The sequence below is a fragment of the Bubalus bubalis genome, chromosome 18, assembly GCF_019923935.1.
Source record: "Bubalus bubalis isolate 160015118507 breed Murrah chromosome 18, NDDB_SH_1, whole genome shotgun sequence".
Lineage (NCBI taxonomy): Eukaryota > Metazoa > Chordata > Mammalia > Artiodactyla > Bovidae > Bubalus > Bubalus bubalis.
This window is the reverse complement of record NC_059174.1, coordinates 42,924,333-42,946,958: the sequence shown is the minus strand read 5'-3', so window position 1 is coordinate 42,946,958 and position 22,626 is coordinate 42,924,333. Positions and strand designations below refer to the sequence as shown.

The 22,626-nt window shown below is 45.6% G+C and overlaps 1 protein-coding gene across 6 annotated transcripts in view; it reads left to right on the top strand.

Moving 5' to 3' along the window:
• Positions 1-6,663: 6,663 nt before the first annotated feature.
• Positions 6,664-22,626, top strand: part of SLC7A9 (solute carrier family 7 member 9) — a 37,617-nt gene continuing 21,654 nt past the window's right edge. For 3 of the 6 annotated variants that reach the window (XM_044932183.1, XM_044932184.1, XM_044932182.1), the window contains exons 1-9: positions 6,903-7,017; positions 7,391-7,527; positions 9,969-10,116; positions 10,396-10,638; positions 11,106-11,231; positions 11,438-11,537; positions 16,765-16,809; positions 17,298-17,421; positions 18,257-18,360. In XM_044932183.1, the coding sequence (XP_044788118.1) occupies positions 7,441-7,527; positions 9,969-10,116; positions 10,396-10,638; positions 11,106-11,231; positions 11,438-11,537; positions 16,765-16,809; positions 17,298-17,421; positions 18,257-18,360 (977 nt within the window). In that variant the 5' untranslated portion in view covers positions 6,903-7,017; positions 7,391-7,440. Of the gene's footprint in view, positions 6,804-6,902; positions 7,018-7,390; positions 7,528-8,063; positions 8,229-8,321; positions 8,635-9,968; positions 10,117-10,395; positions 10,639-11,105; positions 11,232-11,437; positions 11,538-16,764; positions 16,810-17,297; positions 17,422-18,256; positions 18,361-22,626 lie in introns of those variants that run through there. The other 3 variants (XM_006061391.3, XM_044932185.1, XM_044932186.1) reach the window with 3 other exon arrangements.

The window sequence follows — 22,626 nt, the reverse complement described above, 5'->3', positions numbered from 1 at the left end:
TGATGTTCTCACTGAACTTATGTAAATAATCAGGCCAAGTTTAATGAAACTAAACTTACTTTGAAAACAAATGAGGGTCAATTTGGTTATCTTTGGTAGAAATGAGGGTGGCCTTAGAGAAAAAAAATTATGCTTCAATAGAAACTATAATATCATATATATATGTATATATGTGTGTGTATATATATATATATATATATATATATATATGTACCAGTCAACAGCAAAAAAAATCTGATTAAAAAATGGGCAGAGGTATCTGAAGATGTTTTTCCAAAGAAGACATACCAGTGACCAACAGGTACATGGAAAGATGCTCAACATCACTAATAATCAGGGGAATGCAAATTAAAATCACAATGAGATATCACCTAACATCTATCAGAATGGATATTATCAAAAAGACTAGAAATAACAAGTGTTTGCAAGGATGTGGGAAAAAAGGAACCCTGTACGTTGTTGCTAAATCGCTTCAGTCGTGTCCGACTCTGTGTGACCCCATAGAAGGCAGCCCACAAGGCTCCCCCATCCCTGGGATTCTCCAGGCAAGAATACTGGAGTGGGTTGCCATTTCCTTCTCCAATGCATGAAAGTGAAAGTGAAGTTGCTCAGTCATGTCTGACTCCTAGCAATCCCATGGACTGCAGCCTACCAGGCTCCTCCGTCCATGGGATTTTCCAGGCAAGAGTACTGGAGTGGGTTGCCATTGCCTTCTCCCCTGTATGTTGTTGGTGGTATGTAAATTAGTGTAGCCACTATGGAAAGCAATATGCAGATTAAAAACAGAACTATCGTATGATCTAGAAATTCCACTTCTGGGTAAAAACACAAACTTAAAAAGATATCTATATCCCCACGTTCACTGCAGCATTATTTATAGTAGCCAAGATGTGGGAACAACCTAAGTGTCCCTCAAAGGATGAATAAAGAAGGTATAACATATATACTGCTGCTGCTAAGTCACTACAGTTGTGTCCGACTCTGTGCGACCCCATAGACGGAAGCCCACCAGGCTCCCCCGTCCCCGGGATTCTCCAGGCAAGAACACTGGAGTGGGTTGCCATTTCCTTCTCCAATGCATGAAAGTGAAAAGTGAAAGTGAAGTCGCTCAGTCGTGTCCGACTCTTAGCAACCCCATGGACTGCAGCCTACCAGGCTCCTCCGTCCATGGGATTTTCCAGGCAAGAGTACTGGAGTGGGGTGCCATTGCCTTCTCCAGACATATATACACAAGTGTACAAATATATACAGAGAGAATAGGATATTATTTAGCCATAAAAAGAAAGAAATCTTACCATTTGTGACAACATGAATGGACTGTAAAAGCAATATGCTATGTGAAATAGGTCGAAGAAAAACAAAAATGCTCTCACTTGCATGTAGGATTCAAACAAACAAGCCCCAAAAATGAACAAAAAACTCCCCCAAAACCCAAGCAAACCAAGCTCATGGATATAGAGAACAGATTAGCAGTTGCCAGAGGTGAGAGGTAGGCAAAATGGGTGAAGCTGGTCAAAAGGCACTGCTGCTCGTTATAAAACAAATGTTTTAGAGACACAATGTACAGCACAGTGACTATAGTTAATACAGTAAATAAATATTTTTTAAATAAAAAATTTTTTTTAAAAAAAGTAAAAATAAAACAATACAGTATTACTGTATCGTTTGAGGGACTTTCCTGATGGTCCAGTGGTTAAGAGTATGCCTTGCAGTGCAGGAGTCACGGGTTCGCTGCCTGGTCAAGGAACTAAGATCCCACATGCCAAAGAGCAACTAAGGCCAAGAGCTGCGTCCGCTGCACCCTCGGACCTCAACTAGAGAGCCCATATGCGGCGGCGAGGATTCCACATGCCGCAGCCAAGGCCTGATGCAGTCAAATAAAAGAAATAAAAATTGTGAACAATGCTGTCTTTGTTGAGAATTGCTAAGAAAGTAGATCTTTACAGTTCTCATCACCAGGGGAAAAAAAAATTAAAACCAGGTGTAGTGACAGATGTTAACTAGATTTATTGGGGCAGTCATTTCACAATATAGTCATTTTACAAATATAGATAGGATCATTGTACACTCAAAACTAATATAATACTATATGTCAATTATATCTCAAAAAAGAATGGACAAAGTTCTAAGGTAGAATTGCACTATTCAAATAGCTCTTGGATATATGTATAGATACAGATTGTTTCCCAGATAAGAGATTTTAAATTGTGCTTTCCTTGCTAATTGTTTTACAGTCAGACTGTAAATCCTTGACTTTTAAAGACTTTGCACATTCCGCTGACTGTTTATGAGTTTTTCCAGTTGGAATTCAGGTCAGTAAGTGAACACTAGTGCGGTCCATTGGATTCTCCCAAAGTTCTGAACTACTGTCGAAAGCACAGGGAAGGGATCTAAGGTGAGTGAACTTAGGAAGAGAAGGTCTGAAAACTCGCAGCCAGGTCTGGAACAAGATTTAAGGGGTAAAGGAAGAGCCAGAATCTGTCTGAAGGTTTGATCTTGCTGCTGACTCAGAGGACGGTGACTCTGAGGGCAAGATATCAAGAGGCAATGGGGATATAGATTTACACTGCGGGGCTAAACATGTCTTTATAAACCATTACAGGGCCGGGGAACCAAATACAGACCAAATATAAGATGATAAGATACAGATGGCGTTATCATCTTCAGATTGCAAGCATCGTTACAACTGGAGAAAGCACAGTTTGAAAGTGAAGGTCACGGGCCTTCCCTGGTGGCTCAGTGGTCAAGAATTCGCTTCCCAATGAAGGAGACATGGGTTCGATCCCTGGTCTGGGAGGATCCCGTATCCTAACAACTAAGCCCGTGTGCCACAACTATTGAGCCTGGGCTCCAGAGCCTGGGAGTTGCAACTGCTGAGTCCACATGATGGAACTACTGAAGCCCGAGTGTCCTAGAGCCTCTGCTCTGGAGCCAGAGAAGTCACTGCAATGCAAAGCCCGTTACCGCAACTAGAGACTAAACCCTGCTCGCCACAGCTACAGAAAAGCTGGCGCAGCAACAAGGACCCAGCACAGCCAAAAGTAACTAGCTAAATAATTTTTTTCAAAAAGAAAGTGAAGGTCAGGACTTCCCTGGTGGTCCAGTAGTTAAGACTCTGCGATTCTACTGGAGGGGATGTGGGTTCCATTCCTGGTTGGGGAACTAAGATCCTATATGCCATGTGGTGTAGCCAAAAAAAAGAAAGAAAAGAAAGGGAAAGTCAAGAGTTTTAGCAGAAACTTAAGAAACAAGTTTTATGGAGTTTTATGAAAAAATAAAGTAACATGAAACCTCCTAGGAAATTAACTATAAGAGGAAATTGACTGCAATGAGGTAAAACTTAAGCCATGTGATGGAAGGGCTGGATGCACAATGAGCCAAAGGTCTTAAAGAATTGGGGGGAAAATGGTGTTAAGACAAATCCACATTATTTTCCCTGGTGCAGCAAGGGCGGGAGGTGGGGGGAGCTTTATGATAATTGATTGAACACTCACTCTGTTGGGGAAAAAATGAAACAAAAAGAAACAAGTTTTAAGAAAAGAAATGCTCACATGGACTAAAAATGAACTGAGCCTCAACAAGGATCCTTGTGCCCAGAAGTTCCAAACTCAGCATTTGAGCATTTGACAGAGGCCCAAGAAGACCAGGGGATCCTCTGCATTAACAGAACCCTGAAGCTTAATGCAGGCTTCCCAGGTGGCACTAATGATAAAGAACTCACCTCCCAATGCAGGAGGCATGAGACTTGGGTTCGATCCCTGGGTTGGGAAGATCCCCTGGAGGAGGGCATGGTAACCCACTCCAGTATTCTTGCCTGGAGAATCCCCATGAACAGAAGAACCTGGCAGGCTATGGTCCATGGGGTTGCAAAGAGTCAGACACAACTGAGTGAGTTAGCACATATGCACGCAGGAAGCTTAATGCATAGCCTTCTGCAGTTCTCACTGTTTGGTGAAGGGGGTGTGCCAGAACTGGCCCATTTCACAGATTCAGAATTCAATGCTCAGAGAGCAATAAGTAACCCTGAGGCCATGTGGCTGGTGTGGATCCACAGGCCCTTCCCGCTCATCACTGCCACTCTGCTGTCTTCAGTGATTTCTGTTAGCCTAGCAGCCCTTTGGGGCAACCTTGACCCAGGGAGCCTTCTGCAGGGTTCTGCAAGGTCTGCATTCAGACCTTCCTCTGAATGTTGCAGTGTTAGCAAATACTGAAGGAGTGACTCTAACAAGCCTGTGGGCAGGTCCTGCCTCCACGCTCCAGAGAGAGAGAGAGAGATAGCGAAGAAAGATAGCCCGCGAATGAGCACGCTCCTCGGGCTCTGGCACCATGCCAGTCAAAGGGAGCAGGTGCCCTGATGAGCAGACGGGGCCCCACCGAGGGAATAGGTAACAAAGTTCCACATCGGGACTCTGACTCTGGGCTAGCAAAGATCCCCCACTTTCTCAGAAGGCTTTAAGAGATGACCCTGAGAAATCTTCCCTTCTCCCAGGTCTGCCTGTCCCAAAGTAATCCCCAGTGACTCACTAGCACTGTCCTGTGACCTTTGGGCTCATCTGGATATCTAGAATGCTGTTACATTTACCCCCAAGCACAGCTGCCGGAGGAGCCCAGTGATAAGCAACCATGCTTTAGTCTGGGCTCTTCCGTCTCAGGTACGATCTCATCTGAGATAAGGGATTAGTGAAAGCCGAGGAGTTGGTGTCAGCGGGGAGGGCTGGGTCTGCCCCCAGCCCCGCTGAGCACAACTGCAGCCTCTCTGAGACGAGAGGTCTCCGGACCCCTTGATGTACTTCCTTCCCTCTGGGACCTCGGTTTCCCCAAGTGAGAGTAAGCAAGAATGCGAAATTTATGACATCTGCTCCGCTTTTCACTTTAAAGTCCTTCGACCTGAGATTGTCATACTGAGTAAAGTCAGAGAAAGACAAATATAATATCACTTATACGTGGAATCTAAAAAAATGAACCTCTTTACGAAACAGCTGCAGATATAGAAAACAAACATTGTTACCAGGGGGAGAAATGGGGAAGGGATAAACTAGGAGATTGGGATTGATATATACACACTATAATATATAAAATGAACAACTAATAAGGACCTACTGTATAGCACAGGGAACTCAGTACTCTGTAATGGCCTATATGGGGATAGAATCTGAAAAAGAGTGGCTAATTGGGGAAGGATGGCACTGGGGAGATAGGTTTGAGATTGACAAGTACATACCACTATATTTAAAATGGATGACCAACAAGGACCTGCTGTATAGCACAGGGAACTCTGCTCAACTTTATGTGGCAGCCTGGATGGAAGGGGAGTTCGGGGGAGAATGGTTACATGTATATGTATGGCTGAGTCCCTTTGCTGTCCACTGAAACTATCACAACATTGTTAATCGGCTATGTTGTTGCTGTTGTTTAGCTGCTAAGTGTCTGATTCTTCTGCAACCTCATGGACTACAGCTCGCCAGGCTCCTCTGTCCATGGGATTTCTCAGCCAAGAGTACTCGAGTGGGTTGGCATTTCCTTCTCCAAGGGATCTTCCGGACTCAGGGACTGAACTTGCATTTCCTGCCTTAGCACACAGATTCTTTACCATTAAGCCATCAGTTCAGTTCAGTTCAGTCACTTAGTTGTGTCCAACTCTTTATGACCCCATGCTCTACAGCACACCAGGCCTCCCTGTCCATCACCAACTCCTGGCGTTTACTCAAATTCATGTCCATTGAGTCAGTGATGCCATCAAATCATCTCATCCTCTGTTGTCCCCTTCTCCTCCTGCCCTCAATCTTTCCCAGCATCAGGGTCTTTTCAAATGAGTCAGTTCTTCGCATCAGGTGGCCAAAGAATTGGAGTTTCAGCTTCAGCATCAGTCCTTCCAATGAATATTCAGGACTGATTTCCTTTAGGATGGACTAGTTGGATCTCCTTGGGAAGCCCCTAATCAGCTATGCTCCAATACAAAACTAAAAGTTAAAAAAAAAAAAGTGTAGATGTATTATGTATAACTGACTCACTTTGCTGTAAACACTGTAAATCAACTATACTTTGATTTAAAAAATTAATTTTTAAAAAGTCCTATGAGCACGGGCCTGGGCCACTTGAGCAGCAGCAGTAACAAATCACAGAGGCGTGTGGCCAAGGCTGCAGGTGTGGACAGAGCAGAGGCCTCACTGTGTCCCCATTGGACAAACTCTCTTGTGGATCCAGAGGGTGCCGAAATCCAGCCGCCAGCCAAGGTGAATGGGAAGGACTCGTCCACCACCCTGAAGCCTTGGTCAGAACCAGAGGGATGGTGGACCAAGGATGCTGGAGGAAATTCCTCAGTGGGGAGGGAAATTTCTTCCCGTCCTCCCCGCACCCCCGCCTTGAAAGAGCTCCACATGCAGCTTTGCTGTTTGTTTGTGCTGCCTGCCTGGAGTTGTAAACACAGATAACAGAAGAATGGGTTCCAAAATTTACCTCCTCTGGTTCATCTTTCAGAATGAGATTTCTCCTTACAAGATGCGGCTGATTTGGAGCAATCTGGTTAATTTTAAAACAAACCGGTCTGGACACAAATGAACAAAACAAAAACATTTGGGAGAGAAACTGGCTTGCCCAACCCTCCCCTTTTTTGCATGGTCTACCCAAGCTTCATAGATTAAAAAAAAAAAAGGTGCTTAATAATTACCTTTGTTGACCTCTGTACCTTCTGGCTTACTCCTCTCCTGGGCAGGAGACATGGCCATTCCTAGGACACAGCTGTGTGGAGGAAGGTGGTCAGACAGCCAGGGGAGATCCCTGGGCTCCTCGAGGTCAAGGTGAAGGTAAGGCCATCAGTGATGGGAAGGTTGGCAGAGCCCCTGGCCTGGGGACCCGAGAGGGCCTTTATCTGGAGAAAGGGAACCGGAAATGACCACCAACTAGGTCAGCCTTGTACCGTTTTATTTGCTCATCAATGCTCTTTGCATCACTCAACGAAAAAAATATCTGTACTGTGGATCTATTATGCGCGAGGGGCCTTAAACTTGGAAACTAATTGTGAGAAAAGCTTTCTTTCCTCAGACTTGACTCCATTAAGTAGATTCTAGAATGTTTTAAAATATTTCTTTTTAAAAGCTTTTGAAAAAATGAGCTTGGGCTGCAGAATGACTTTCAGGCATGTCACTGCTGAGATATAGGACCCAGAGGATGGGAGAGGGAGTGCGGGGGCGCTGGAGGAGTTTGGAAAAGAGCCTGGAACCCCAGTTGCCCCAGGGTCTGAAGGGCAGTCAGGATGTTGCTGGACCCGAGCAAATTATGCCTACGGAGTCGACAGCTGCACTTTCCCAACTGTAAAACTGTAGATAATTATCTGCTCGTGAAATTAGTGCTCACAACCCACAGCTGACTCTATTTGCACCTTGTCTGCTAGAGCATTTGCCGAGTCTCCTTGCAGCCTCCTAGAACTGGCGGGAGGGGAAAATGGAAGAGACGAGCCTGAGAAAAAGGAGGGGGGATGAGACGTCGATCCAGAGCAGCGAACCCAAGACCACGAATCTCCAAAAGGAGGTAAGGCCATCCTTGGGGGCTGGCCCTTCCCAGGTCCAATCGAGGAGGGGTGGGTGTATGCAACCAAGTCATCCTCCCCCTCCACCACACACACACAGTACTTCTGATTAAACAATTTCTCACACTCACACCCCTTTCCTTCTTGCCAGTGAACTCAGCATATTCTTGTGAGGCTAATATGTGTGTACTTGTATGTGCTGGGTAAGCACCTAGAGGGCTGCTGTTTGCTCAGGGCAACAGTCTTTTCCTGGATAGTCAGAGACAACTTCGGATGTCGGATCCCTGCTACAGCACCTTCACCACATGTATCCTCTTAAGTTTGAATTCTTCCGGCAATAGGGAAATCCCATTTCTTCTTAGCCAGTAGCTGGGGTGGCGAGTCTGACATGGGAGTCACACAGGTGATCCCTCTAAGTTGGAATGTAGTAAGGGCTGAACCAGGGCTTCCCAAGTGGCGCTAGTGATAAAGAACTCACCTGCCAATGCAGGAGACGTTAAGAGGCGTGGGTTTGCTCCCTGGGTTGGGAAGATCCTCTGGAGGAGGGAATGGCAACCCACTCCAGTATTCTTGCCTGGAGAATCCCCATGGACAGAGGAGCCTGGAGGGCTGCAGTCCGTGGGGCTACAAAGAGTTGGACAGAACTGAAGTAACTTAGCACACACAAGGGCTGAACTTGGAGTTGCCTGCAGCTTAGAGAGAGGTCAGATGGGGTTGTCACCGGACCTGTGAGGAGGGAGAGGTTTGGGGGTGTGGGGGAGTGAATGGACAAGCTTTGGGCTCAGAGGATGAGGAGCAAGGGCGCCCAGAATGAGGTCAGGATGGTGTCAAGGGCAGGACAAGTGGGCTGGGCTCTGGGCAGAGCCTCCAGAGCTCCCATGTCTGGCTGCAGAAGAGATGAAGGAGGGACCAGGGGCTTGGCAGGGGGAATGATGTGGCTTGACTTATGTCACCCTGGGATCCCAGGGCCCCAGGAATTGGCTGATGAGCAGCAACACCCTCCTTTTGGCCGTGAGAGAAGCACAGCCAAGCAAACCCTCAGCATGTCCTAAACTTGAGTAGGCAGCTTCAGGGTGAATGCAGAGTTCAGTAGAAGATCCAAGCCATTGGTGAGTCAACCTGGGCCATCAGAGGAGGAAATCTGAGATGGCCATGGGAAACAGAAGCTGATACTTCTCTGGACCCCCACCCCTCCAATAGTGTGTCCTTTGGGGGCTGGTCACAGCTGGGCTCTTCCATATTCTCTGAGTTGGAACTCTGAGTGCAGCCTGTGCCCAGAGAGACAGGCACACGTACATTCAACTCAAGCTCCAGAAATCAGGCTAGTGGCTTAGGGGGGCTGATATTATAAGTAGGAACATGAAACAGACCGTTTTCTTCCTTAGAATTTTTTTCTTGATTCATGTAGGATTTACACAGAGTGAAACGCACAGATCTTCAGTGTTTGATGAGTTTGACAAAGTGGTCACCCCAGAAACTTCCCTCTTGCCCCTTTCCAGGTGGCAACCCCCCCCACCCCTCCGTGTTCTATCTCTGCAGATTAGTTCTGCCTGTTGTGGAATTTCATGGGAATGGAATCATATGGGGTGTGTCCGAGCCTGGTCTCATTGGTAGGAAGGTCATATTCTAAAAGAGGGCATCAGAGAAAGTTCACAGCCCCTGAGTGTTTCTGTCCCCAGAGGCCTTGTCACTCACCCCTCACCCCCATGGCCCCGGCCAGGAGCCCCAAACCCTGACTTCACTCACAGTCTGGGGGAGGAACTCCGTGCCACTCAGCCCAGCTCAGAGGTAGGTCCTAAGGGCCTTTATTGGTGAGTGACTGTCAAGTCAGGCCTTACCACCTGGGCCTCTTTGTCAAGAGCGGTAAGGGCTGGCACTTGGAACCTCAGCCAGGCCTGTGAACTGCACGGGCTGTGAACCCTGGCAGTATCTGGGTCTTTCTGTTCCTCTGTTTTCTCCTCTGTAAATGGATATGATAATGGCATAACTGACTCATTGTTGTTGTGAGGATTAACGGACTTAATCCACACAAGCAAGGGGCTTTCCAGGTGGCAGAGTGATAAGCAATCTGCCTGCCAATGCAGAAGATGCAAGAGACTTGGGTTGGATCCGTGGGTAAGGAAGAACCCCTAGAGGGGGGAAATGACTCCACTCCAGTATTCTTGCCTAGAGAATCCCATGGAAAGAGGAACCTGGTGGGGTTGCAAGGTTTGGACATGACTGAGCGTGTGTGCACACACACACATACACACACAAATCCCCAGAAGCAGCACCCTGGTGCTCTCCCTGTAACAGCACAGGGTGAAGGTGCCTGGGACTCTGGGCTGCCTGGCTGTACCCAGCATGGGAGGGGAGGAGGATGGAAGGAAGAGGGCTGCGTGCGGCCTTCTGAGCTGCACCCTGCAGCGGCACTAACCCTTCTCTCCCCCGCTCTACAACCCAGCTGGGCCTGTTCAGTGGCACCTGCATCATCGTGGGTACCATCATCGGCTCTGGGATCTTCATCTCCCCCAAGTCTGTGCTCAGGAACATGGAAGCCGTGGGACCCTGTCTCATCATATGGACCATGTGTGGGGTTCTTGCAACACTGGGTAACAAAGATGCCCACCCTGGCAATGACCCCCTGTTGCATGTGGGGCAGGATGTTGGAGCTCTGTCTGTGCGGGGTTGTGTCGCTGCCAGGATCCCCCTCAATGCTTGTGTGCAGATGTGTGTAAACTGGGGTTTACGGAATGTCCAAAGGCCAGAGCTCAGGATGAGGGGCACCGTGGTGGGCCCTGGGAGCACAACCTCCAGTGGGGAGAGGGGCTCCCTTGACCAGGGCGAGACCTCACAAGGGGCCTGGGGCCCCCTTTCTCTCTGTATTTCAGGCGCCCTGTGCTTCGCGGAGCTTGGCACGATGATCACCAAGTCGGGGGGCGAGTACCCCTACCTGATGGAGGCCTTTGGCCCCATTCCGGCATACCTCTTTTCCTGGAGCAGCCTGTTCGTCATAAAGCCCTCATCCTTTGCCATCATCTGCCTCAGCTTCTCCGAGTACGTTTGTGCGCCCTTCTACTCAGGCTGCAGCCCTCCCCAAGTTGTCATTAAATCCCTGGCTGCCGCTGCCATCTGTGAGTACCTGTGAGGAACACCAGGCAGGGGGCAGAAAAGACCTGGCACAGCTGGGGGTGGAGAAACTGGGCTCCTGCACACCCAGAAAGAGGCCAGGTGGGCCTGGAGGTGCTGGCAGGGAGCAGGGCCAGGGCTGGCCTTGGTCCCAAGCCTGATGGTCTTTGCCATCCGGTCTCCGCTCTGCGGGGCCATCAGAGCTGTCAGGGAGGGCTGGCTGCAGGCTGCCCCACAGGGCAGCGGTTGGCTGGAGTCTGGCTGCGTCTCCATTGCTCTTAGAGGTGGAGTTCGGGGAGGGGGTTGGACAGCCCTGGCTGGATTTCAAAGGTGCATGGATATGGCAGTGGAGAGGGGAGGCTGGGGGGAAACGGGGCCTGGGAATGGAAAGGAGGCTCTTTCCAGGGCCTTAAGACAGGAGGGAGATGTTGAGCCCATAGACACAGAACAGTGCCCACCTCTGACTTCCCAGTGCTCATCTCCACGGTGAACGCGCTGAGCGTGCGGCTGGGGAGCTATGTCCAGAACGTGTTCACGGCGGCCAAGATGGTGATCGTGGTCATTATCATCATCAGCGGACTTGTCCTCCTGGCCCAAGGTGACTTTCGGCTGGAGGGGAGGGTGGGGCCACACGCCACAGACCACCTGGAGGTCTTGCTGCTAAGCATACATTTCATGCGGCAATTCAACGGAAATAGTTTCCCAGTTGTTCAGAGTTTGTTTAATTACCTGAGGTCATTGGTCATCCCCTTCCTTCACACAGTTCCAGTCTAGTCAGCTGATAACTATCTGCCTTGATTACAGGAAATACGAGGAATTTTGAAAACTCTTTTGAAGGCGCATCATTGTCTGTGGGCTCCATCAGTCTGGCATTATATAATGGACTCTGGGCGTATGATGGATGGTAAGGCACTCGGTCTAAGACAGCACATGTCTGCCTGTGGGTTTCTTTAGGCTATCTTCCTGAAACCACATGGAAAGCAATAACTTCTCCTTTTGGGGATTTGGTGGGACTCTAACATGTACCTTCCCATCTCCCTTTTGTTAAGTACCCTACCCTTCACCCTTCTGTTCTCCTTGAACCCCAGAGGCACCTGCCCCTCCCCCAGCCACTCACCTGGCACCAGACCCCGACACAGTGGCCCATGAGCCCCCAGTGCTGGGGCCTCCTGCAGAAACTTCACCAGACAAACACAGGTTCAGCTGGACTGGAAGCAATGAGGGCTGCCAGGCATGGGGCAAGGCAAGACTGCTCGGTAGCACTTTTCTTTCCACTTTGCAAATACATGTGGCCATCCAGATCACTGGCCTTTCCCTCGTGCAGAGAATCTGCAGGCTTCGTTCTCTTTTCAGACAACGAATTTTTTTTTTTTTTAAACTTTACATAATTGTATTAGTTTTGCCAAATATCAAAATGAATCCGCCACAGGTATACATGTGTTCCCCATCCTGAACCCTCCTCCCTCCTCCCTCCCCATACCATCCCTCTAGGTCATCCCAGTGCACCAGCCCCAAGCATCCAGTATCGTGCATCGAACCTGGACTGGCAACTCGTTTCATACATGATAGTTTACATGTTTCAATGCCATTCTCCCAAATCTTCCCACCCTCTCCCTCTCCCCCAGAGTCCATAAGACTGTTCTATACATCAGTGTCTCTTTTGCTGTCTCGTACATAGGGTTACTGTTACCATCTTTCTAAATTCCATATATATGCGTTAGTATACTGTATTGGTGTTTTTCTTTCTGGCTTACTTCACTCTGTATAATAGGCTCCAGTTTCATCCACCTCATTAGAACTGATTCAAATGTATTCTTTTTAATGGCTGAGTAATACTCCATTGTGTATATGTACCACAGCTTGCTTATCCATTCATCTGCTGATGGACATCTAGGTTGCTTCCATGTCCTGGCTATTATAAACAGTGCTGCGATGAACACTGGGGTACACGTGTCTCTTTCCCTTCTGGCTTCCTCAGTGTGTATGCCCAGCAGTGGGATTGCTGGATCATAAGGCAGTTCTATTTCCAGTTTTTTAAGGAATCTCCACACTGTTCTCCATAGTGGCTGTACTAGTTTGCATTCCCACCAACAGTGTAAGAGGGTTCCCTTTTCTCCACACCCTCTCCAGCATTTATTACTTGTAGACTTTTGGATCACAGCCATTCTGACTGGTGTGAAATGGTACCTCATAGTGGTTTTGATTTGCATTTCTCTGATAATGAGTGATGTTGAGCATCTTTTCATGTGTTTGTTAGCCATCTGTATGTCTTCTTTGGGGAAATGTCTATTTAGTTCTTTGGCCCATTTTTTGATTGGGTCATTTATTTTTCTGGAGTTGAGCTGTAGGAGTTGCTTGTATATTTTTGAGATTAGTTGTTTGTCAGTTGCTTCATTTGCTATTATCTTCTCCCATTCTGAAGGCTGTCTTTTCACCTTGCTAATAGTTTCCTTTGATGTGCAGAAGCTTTTAAGGTTAATTAGGTCCCATTTGTTTATTTTTGCTTTTATTTCCAATATTCTGGGAGGTGGGTCATAGAGGATCCTGCTGTGATGTATGTCAGAGAATGTTTTGCCTATGTTCTCCTCTAGGAGTTTTATAGTTTCTGGTCTTACGTTGAGATCTTTAATCCATTTTGAGTTTATTTTTGTGTATGGTGTTAGAAAGTGTTCTAGTTTCATTCTTTTACAAGTGGTTGACCAGATTTCCCAGCACCACTTGTTAAAGAGATTGTCTTTAATCCATTGTATATTCTTGCCTCCTTTGTCAAAGATAAGGTGTCCATATGTGCGTGGATTTATCTCTGGGCTTTCTATTTTGTTCCATTGATCTATATTTCTGTCTTTGTGCCAGTACCATACTGTCTTGATGACTGTGGCTTTGTAGTAGAGCCTGAAGTCAGGTAGGTTGATTCCTCCAGTTCCATTCTTCTTTCTCAAGATCGCTTTGGCTATTCGAGGTTTTTTGTATTTCCATACAAATTGTGAAATTATTTGTTCTAGCTCTGTGAAGAATACTGTTGGTAGCTTGATAGGGATTGCATTGAATCTATAAATTGCTTTGGGTAGTATACTCATTTTCACTATATTGATTCTTCCAATCCATGAACAGGGTATATTTCTCCATCTATTAGTATCCTCTTTGATTTCTTTCACCAGTGTTTTATAGCTTTCTATATATAGGTCTTTAGTTTCTTTAGGTAGATATATTCCTAAGTATCTTATTCTTTCTGTTGCAATGGTGAATGGAATTGTTTCCTTAATTTCTCTTTCTGTTTTCTCATTATTCGTGTATAGGAATGCAAGGGATTTCTGGGTGTTGATTTTATATCCTGCAACTTTACTATAGTCATTGATTAGTTCTAGTAATTTTATGGTGGAGTCTTTAGGGTTTTCTATGTAGAGGATCATGTCATCTGCAAATAGTGAGATTTTTACTTCTTCTTTTCCAATTTGGATTTCTTTTATTTCTTTTTCTGCTCTGATTGCTGTGGCCAAAACTTCCAAAACTATGTTGACTAGTAATGGTGAAAGTGGGCACCCTTGTCTTGTTCCTGACTTTAGAGGAAATGCTTTCAATTTTTCACCATTGAGGATAATGTTTGCTGTGGGTTTGTCATATATAGCTTTTATTATGTTGAGGTATGTTCCTTCTATTCCTGCTGTCTGGAGAGTTTTTATCATAAATGGATGTTGAATTTTGTCAAAGGCTTTCTCTGCATCTATTGAGATAATCATATGGTTTTTATTTTTCAATTTGTTAATGTGGTGTATTACATTGATTGATTTGCAGATATTGAAGAATCCTCGCATCCCTGGGATAAAGCCCACTTGGTCATGGTGTATGATCTTTTTAATGTGTTGTTGGATTCTGATTGCTAGAATTTTGTTAAGGATTTTTGCATCTATGTTCATCAGTGATATTGGCCTGTAGTTTTCTTTTTTTGTGGGATCTTTGTCAGGTTTTGGTATTAGGGTGATGGTGGCCTCATAGAATGAGTTTGGAAGTTTACCTTCCTCTGCAATTTTCTGGAAGAGTTTGAGCAGGATAGGTGTTAGCTTTTCTCTAAATTTTTGGTAGAATTCAGCTGTGAAGCCCAGACAACGAATCTTGCATTTTTTTTTTTTTTCAAAGCACGCTGGGGACTCATTACTCCCAATAATTGTTGAAAAGTTACAGAATCCCCATGGAGTACAAAGACTTACCAACTGAAGAATGTGCAGATCTTAGTAGCGCCCCCCGCACCCCCAGGGCTTTCTTTAAAAGAGAAAGCCCTACAGGGGGAAACAATTCCTACAGGGGAATTTTCTGTATGATGTTGTTGTTGTACAATCGCTAAGTCATGTCTGACTCTTCGTGACCTCATGGACTGCAGCACCCCAGGCTCCTCTGTCCTTCACTATCTCCCAGAGTTTGCTCAAATTCATGTTCATTGAGTTAGTGATGCTACCTAGTCATCTTATCCTCTGCCACCCTCTTCTCCTTTTGCCTTCAATCTTTCCCAGCATCAGGGTCTTTTCCAGTAAGTCGGCTCTTCCCATCAGGCGGCCAAAGTATTGGAGCTTCAGCTTAAGCATCAGTCCTTCCAATGAATATTCAGGGTTGATTTTCTTGCTGTCCAAGGGACACTCAAAAGTTTTCTCCAGCACCATAGTTTGAAAGTATCAATTCTTCAGCACTCAGTCTTCTTTATGGTCCAACTCTCATATCCATACATGACTACTGGAAAAACCAATAGTCTGCTTTGACTATATGGACCTTTGTTTGCAAAGCGATATCTCTGCTTTTTAATATGCTGTCCAGGTTTGTCATAGCTTTCCTTCCAAGGAGCAAGCATCTTTGAATTTCATGGCTGCAGTCACCATTCGCAGTGATTTTGAGCCCAAGAAAATAAACTCTATCACTGTTTCCACTTTTTCCCCTTCTATTTGCCATGAAGTGATGGACCAGATACCAAGATCTTAGTTTTTTGAATGTTGAGTTTCAAGTCAGTTTTTTCACTTTCCTCTTTCACCTTTATCAAGAGGCTCTTTAGTTCCTCTTCACTTTCTGCCATTAGAGTCGTATCATTTGCATTTCTGAGGTTATTGATATTTCCCCTGGCAATCTTGATTCCAGTTTATGATTCACCCAACCTGGCATTTTGCATGATGTACTCTGCATATAAGTTAAATAAGCAGGGTGACAATATACCAAAGGAGATTAAACCAGTCAAGCCTAAAGGAAATCAACCCTGAATATTCATTGAAAGGACGGATACTGATGCTGAAGCTTCAATACTCTGGCTACCTGATATGAAGAGCGGACTCACTGGAAAAGACCCTGATGCTTGAGGGTCTTGAAGGAAAGATTGAGGGCAAGAGGAGAAAGGGGCGACAGAGGATGAGATGGTTGGATGGCATCACTGACTCAATGGACCTGAGTTTGAGTACACTCCAGGAGGTAGTGAAGGACAGGGAAGACTGGTGTGCTGCAGTTCATGGGGTTGCAAAGAGTCAGACATAACTTAGTGACTGAACAACAACAACTATACAGTCTTGATGTACTCCCTTCCCAATTTTGAACCAGTCCGTTATTCCATGTCTGGTTCTAAGTGTTGCTTCTTGACCTACATATAGGTTTCTCAGGAGACAGGTAAGGTGGTCTGGTACTCCCGTTTCTTTAAGAATTTTCCACAGTTTTTTTGTGATCCACACAGTCAAAAGCTTTAGCATAGTCAATGAAGCAGAAGTAGATGTTTTTCTGGCATTCCCTTGCTTTTTCTATGTTCCAGCAAATGTTGGCAATTTGATCCCTGGTTTCTCTGCTTTTTCTGAACCCAGCTTGTAGGTCTGGAAGTTCTTGCTGAAGTCTAGCTTGAATGATTTTAAGCACAACCTTACTAGCTCAAACTAATACACTTGCTAGCATCATAGTTTGAACCTTCTTTGACATTGCCCTTCTTTGGGATTGAAATGAAAACGGACCTTTTCCATTCTGGTGGCCACTGATGAGTTTTCCCAATTTGCTGACATATTGAGTGCAGCATTTCAACAGTTTAAATGAAGCATACACTTTTTATTTTGTGTTTCATAATCTTAAGCAAAGAAAGTCAAAGTTATGTTACTCAGTGTTACTTTTTTTCCCGGTAGGAATCAACTCAACTACATCACAGAAGAACTCAGAAACCCTTTCAGGTAAGAAAGCTGAGTCAGAGGGGAGACAGTGGATAGGTTAGCATACTTCTCTCCCCCAAACATAAGGTGGAACTGCTTCCCCCAATCACCCACCACCCACTTCCAGACAGTGGATGGTTTCCTGTCAGCTCATTGACATTCGTTAGAGCTTGGTTTTGTTTGAGGTAGTAGAATGGTTGCTAAGAGGAAGGAAGAACTCTAGCTTATTTTGCATTATAACCAAATTCAGTTTTACTGCCCTGGAGTCTAAGGAGAGGGAGAGTTCTTTCTCATTAGAAAATGTCAGTGTCCCCACTGGGGCTCTGCTGTCCCTCTAGCCCCCTGCTTCTTGGTGAGCATCAGGAAGACTCAGGAAGGGCAGTTCCCCAGGGAGCAGGTAGAGGGCCGGCCGGGCAGGTGGAAGAAAGGACTAGACTAAGACAACAATCTTGTGAGTCTGTCATGGATGCTCTGGTCTGACTGAGTCTCTGGGTCCCCACCCCTCCCAGAAACCTGCCCCTGGCCATCATCATTGGGATCCCACTAGTAACAGGCTGCTACATCCTCATGAACGTGTCCTACTTCACTGTGATGACGGCCACCGAGCTCCTGCAGTCCCAGGCTGTGGCCGTGGTGAGTGCCCGGGGTCTCTGTGGGAGGGGACAGGCAAGGGATAAATGCTCAAGTTGAAGGACCCTGTGTGTGTAGGGGTGGGGGTGGGGGGGCGGAATAATCGTCTAGGAGACCAGACACGGGAAGATGAGCAGGATAGGGTAGCACCAGAGACCTGGCCTACCTTCCAGGTGGCCAGCAGCTGGGAGGTCCTGCCTTCCCAGCACACCCTACCTGCCTCCTCAACACAGGGCGCAGGGCTCCACTTCACCAGGGTTGGGACTTTGACAGGCAAGTGTAGGGGAGAGCAAGATCAGGGGAGTCATTGTAGGAGGGAGTGATAATAATGGGTTGTGGAATTCATCTGGGTGAGGAGGGAAGCAAGGACAGGGGGATGGGGATGAGGGACAGGGGAAAGGTGGGCGGGGTCCATGTGCTGGAGAAGACCTGCAGAGTTGGGGCACGACAAGAAATGAAACTGAAAACAGGCAATGAGGTGACATGGACAGGGAGCAGAGAGAGGCAGGCTTGGTGACCGGCCCACTGACCCTGAGACCAGGTGGCTCAGGTGGGAGGGAGACCTGGTCATTCCGAGGAAGGGAGAGCGAGGGCGTCAGAGGATGTGGAAACATTGAGAATTAGGCCAGGCTGCAGGGGAGAAGAGCTGTCTATCACCATCCGCAGAGGTGGGGCGGGGCGGGGGTGTTGGTCTTTTTCTCCAGACTGGTGCCCCACCGTTCCTCAGGGAGGCGTCCTGGAGCCCAGCTCAGTGGGGCCGCTGGGAGGGCTCAGCAGCCTGTGGGGCTGGTGGCTCTTGGGGGCGCACGGTCTCAAGACGCACCCACTTCTCTCTCAGACGTTTGGTGACCGTGTCCTCTACCCCGCCTCGTGGATCGTTCCGCTCTTCGTGGCGTTTTCAACCATCGGCGCAGCTAACGGGTCGTGCTTTACTGCTGGCAGGTAGGACCTAGCACCTACCCTGGGGCGGAGCGCGCGCACGCACGTGGGGCGGCGCCAGGGTCAGGCCTGAGTCCCCAGTGACAGAGCGGAAATCACACACTGGGCGGGAGGGAGCACGTAGAACGGGAGGGCACGTGGCGCTGGTCCCAGTGGTCCAGAGCGAGTGGGGATAGTGCCACCAGCGCCAGCGCAAGGCAGGGCTTGGCGACCCGGGTGAGCGAGGTTTACTCGTGGGACGCTTCACGGAATGAGCTTTCTGAAACATCTTTTCATGTTAATAGATACACAGTCTAGATCAGGAGCCTGGTAGGCTGCAACCCACTCCAGTGTTCTTGCCTTGAGAATCCCAGGGACGGGGGAGCCTGGTGGGCTGCCATCTATGGGGTCACACAGAGTCGGACACGACTGAAGGGACTTAGCAGCAGCAGGAATTGGTAAACTAAAGGGTAGATAGTGAAGATTTTAGGTTTGCAGGCCATGTAAACCCGTCCTGCTCTGTCTTTGCAGTAGGAAAGCCAACAGCTGTGGTTATGGTCCAGGAAAACTTTATTTACATAACCAGGCACTTCACCAGATCCTGCGGGGCCTCTGGCCCCTACCTGGTCGGGAGACAGTTAGTTTAGTTGGAATCCTCTTGGCCAATGTAGCATAATTTCACATTACCTCCACTCATGGGCTGGGTTGGGGAGTTTTTCACAGACATTGGCAAGGAACATTCTGAGCATGTCTTTGTTCATCTCTCCAGCATTCTTGGCGGTATAGTCCTGAGAGTGAAATTGGCAAAGGTTATATGCATATACACTTTAAAAAATGAAATATATACACAAAATCATGCCTTAGTGCTAGTCCTCTAAGACGTCTTCAAAAGTGTCTTGGTTGTTCTATTTGAATTTTAGAATTACCCTATTAATTTCTACAAAAAAGCCTTAGGGACTTTGATTAGAACTTTACTGAATCTATAGTTCAATTTGGAGAGGACTGCCAGTACTTTGAAGTACTGATTTTTCTAATTTATGGGCATGGATTTATCTCTCCGTTTATTTAGGTCTTCTTTCGTTGTTGTTTTGTTGTTGTTGTTTTGGAGTGGCAGTTTTCAGTATATAATTCTTACACACATTTTGTCAGATTTACCCTGAAATATTTCATATTTCTTCATGCTATTATAAATGGTATTTTCAAAAATGCAAAAAATTTCAGTTTCTGATTAGTTTGTTGCAGGTACAACTCTTTTTGTTTGTTGTTCAGTCACTAAGTTGTGTCTTTCTCTTTGCAATCCCATGGACTGCAGCACATCAGACTCCCCTGTCCTTCACTATCTCCTGGAATTTACTCAGATTCATGCATACTGAGTCGATGATACCATCCAACCATCTCATCCTCTGCCACCCCCTTCTCCTTTTGCCTTCAATCTTTCCAGGCATCAGGGTCCTTTTGAATGAGTTGTCTCTTCACATCAGGTGGCCAAAGTATTGGAGCTTCAGCTTCAGTCCTTCCAATGGATATTCAGGGTTGATTTCCTTTAGGATTGACTGGTTTGATCTCTTTGCAGTCCAATGAACTGTCAAGAGTCTTCTCCAACACAGTTCAGAAACATCAACTCTTCAGTGCTCAGCCTTCTTTATGGACCAACATCTGTACATGACTACTGGAAAAACTGTAGCTCTGACTATATGGACCTTTGTCAGCAAAGTGATATCTGCTTTTTAATATGCTATCTAGGTTTGTCATAGCTTTCCTTCCAAGGAGCAAGCATATTTTAATTTCATGGTTTCCCTAGTGGCTCAGTGGTAGAGAATCTGCCTGCAGTGCAGGAGACTCGAGTTCAATCCTTGGATCAGAAAGATCCCTTGGAGAAAGGAATGGCTATCCACTCTAGTATTCTTGCCTGGAGAATTCCACAGACAGAGGAGCCTAGTGGGCTATAGTCTATGGGGTCACAAGGAGTTGGACACAATTGAGCAACTAACACACGCACATACGATATTTCTATTTTTAGTTTTTTTGAGGAAACTTCATATTGTTTTTCACAGTGGTTGCACCAATTTGCATTCCCACCAACAGTTTGCAAGGGTTCCCTTTTCTCTACATCCTTGCCAACATTTGTTATTTATGGTCTTTTGATGATAGCCATTCTGACAGATATGAGGTAATATCTCATTGTGGTTTTGATTTGATTTGCAATTTGCTGATGACTAGTGATGTTGAGCATTGTTTTATGTGTCTGTTGGCCATATTTGTGTCTTTTTCATAAAAAAACATTCAGTTCTGCCCATTTTTAATTGGATTGTTTTTATGATATTGAGTTGTATAAGTTATATATATTTGGGATATTAACCCCTTTTTGGCCATATCATTTGCAAATATGTTCTCCCATTCAGTGGGTTGTCTTTTTGTTTTGTCAGTGGTTTCCTTTGCTGTGCAAAAGCTTTTTAGTCGGTTCCCATTCGTTTACTTTTGCTTTTATTTCCTTTTCTTTAGGGGACAGATCCAAAAAGATATTGCTACAATTCATGTCAAAGAGTATCCTGCCTATGTTTTCTTCTAGTTTTGTGGTTTTGGGTCTTATATTTAGGTCTTTAATCCATTTTGAGTCTATTTTTGAATTTGCATGTAGCTGTCCAGTTTTCCCAGCACCACTAATTGAAGAGACTGTCTTTTCACCTTTGCGTTATTTTTGCCTCCTCTGTTGTAGATTTGTTGACCATCGGTATGTGGATTTGTTTCTGGGCTCTGTTCTGTTCCACTAATCTGTGTGTTTGTGTCTGTCTTTGTGCCAGTACCTTACTGTTTTGATAACTGTAGCTTTGTAATCTAAAGTCAGGGAGTGTGATATTTCCAGCTCTATTCTTTCTAAAGATGGCTTTGGTTATTTGATGCCTTTTGTGTCTCCATACAAAATTTATTTGTTCTAGTTCTGTGAAAAATGCCTTTGGTATTTTGATAGGGATTGCATTGAATCTGTACATTGCCTTGGGTAGTATGGTCATTTTAACAATATTAATTCTTCCAATCCATGAACATGGTATATCTTTCCATCTGTAAATGTTACATTCAATTTCTTTCATCTATGTGCTATAGTTTTCTGAGTGTAGGTCTTCTATTAATACTTCCTTAGGTAAGTTTATCTGTATGTTTAGGTATGTTATTCTTTATATAATTGTAAATGCTGCTGTTTCCTTAACTTCTCTGACAGTTGTTATAGAAATGCAACAGATTTCTGTGTATTAAGTTTGTGCATACATGCTAAATCACTTTAGTCATGTCTGACTCTGTGTGACCCTATGGACCACAGCCCACTAGGCTCCCCTGTCCATGGATTCTCCAGGTAAGAATATTGGAGTGGGTTGCCATTTCCTTAAATCCTCTTTCTGGCAGTTGTTAGTGTTTAGAAATGCAACAGATTTTTGTATATTAATTGTGTACCCTGTAACTTTACCAAATTCATTAATGAGCTCTAGTATTTTTTTTGTAGTGTATTTAGGATTTTCTCTGTATAGTATTGTGTTGTCTGCAAAGACTGACAATTTTACTTCTTCCTTTCCAGTCTGGATTTCTTCTATTTTTTTTTTTTTTTTTTTGGTTTGAGTGTGTTGCTCAGACTTTCAATACTATGTTGAATAAAAGTGGCAAGATTGGGCATCCTTGTCTTGCTTCTGATCTTGGAGGAAGTTTTCAGCTTTTCATCATTGAGTATGATGTTAGCTGGGAGCTTATCATATATGGCCTTTATTATGTTATATTCCCTCTCTACCCACTGGAGAGTTTTTGTCATAAGTGGATATTGAATTTTGTCAAAAGCTTTTCTATATCTCTTGGGATAATCATATGGTTTTTATTCTTCAATTTGTTAATGTGATGTATTCCACTTATTGACTTACAGATACTGAACCATCCTTGCATCCCTGGGAAAAATCTCACTTGATCATGGTGTATGATCTTTTTAAACATTTGCTGACTTCAGTTTGCTTATATTTTCAGGGTTTTTGCATCTATGTTCAACAGTGATATTAGCCTGTAATTTTCTTTTTTGTGTAGTATCTTTGTCCGGTTTTGGTATAAAGGTAATGCTGGTCTCACAGAATGAGTTCAGAAGCATTTCCTCTGTATTTTTTGGAATTGTTTGAGACCAATAGGTGTTATCTCGGAGAAGGCAATGGCACCCCACTCCAGTACTCTTGCCTGGAAAATCCCATGGATGGAGGAGGCTGGTGGGCTGCAGTCCATGGGGTCGCTGAGAGTTGGACACAACTGAGTGACTTCACTTTC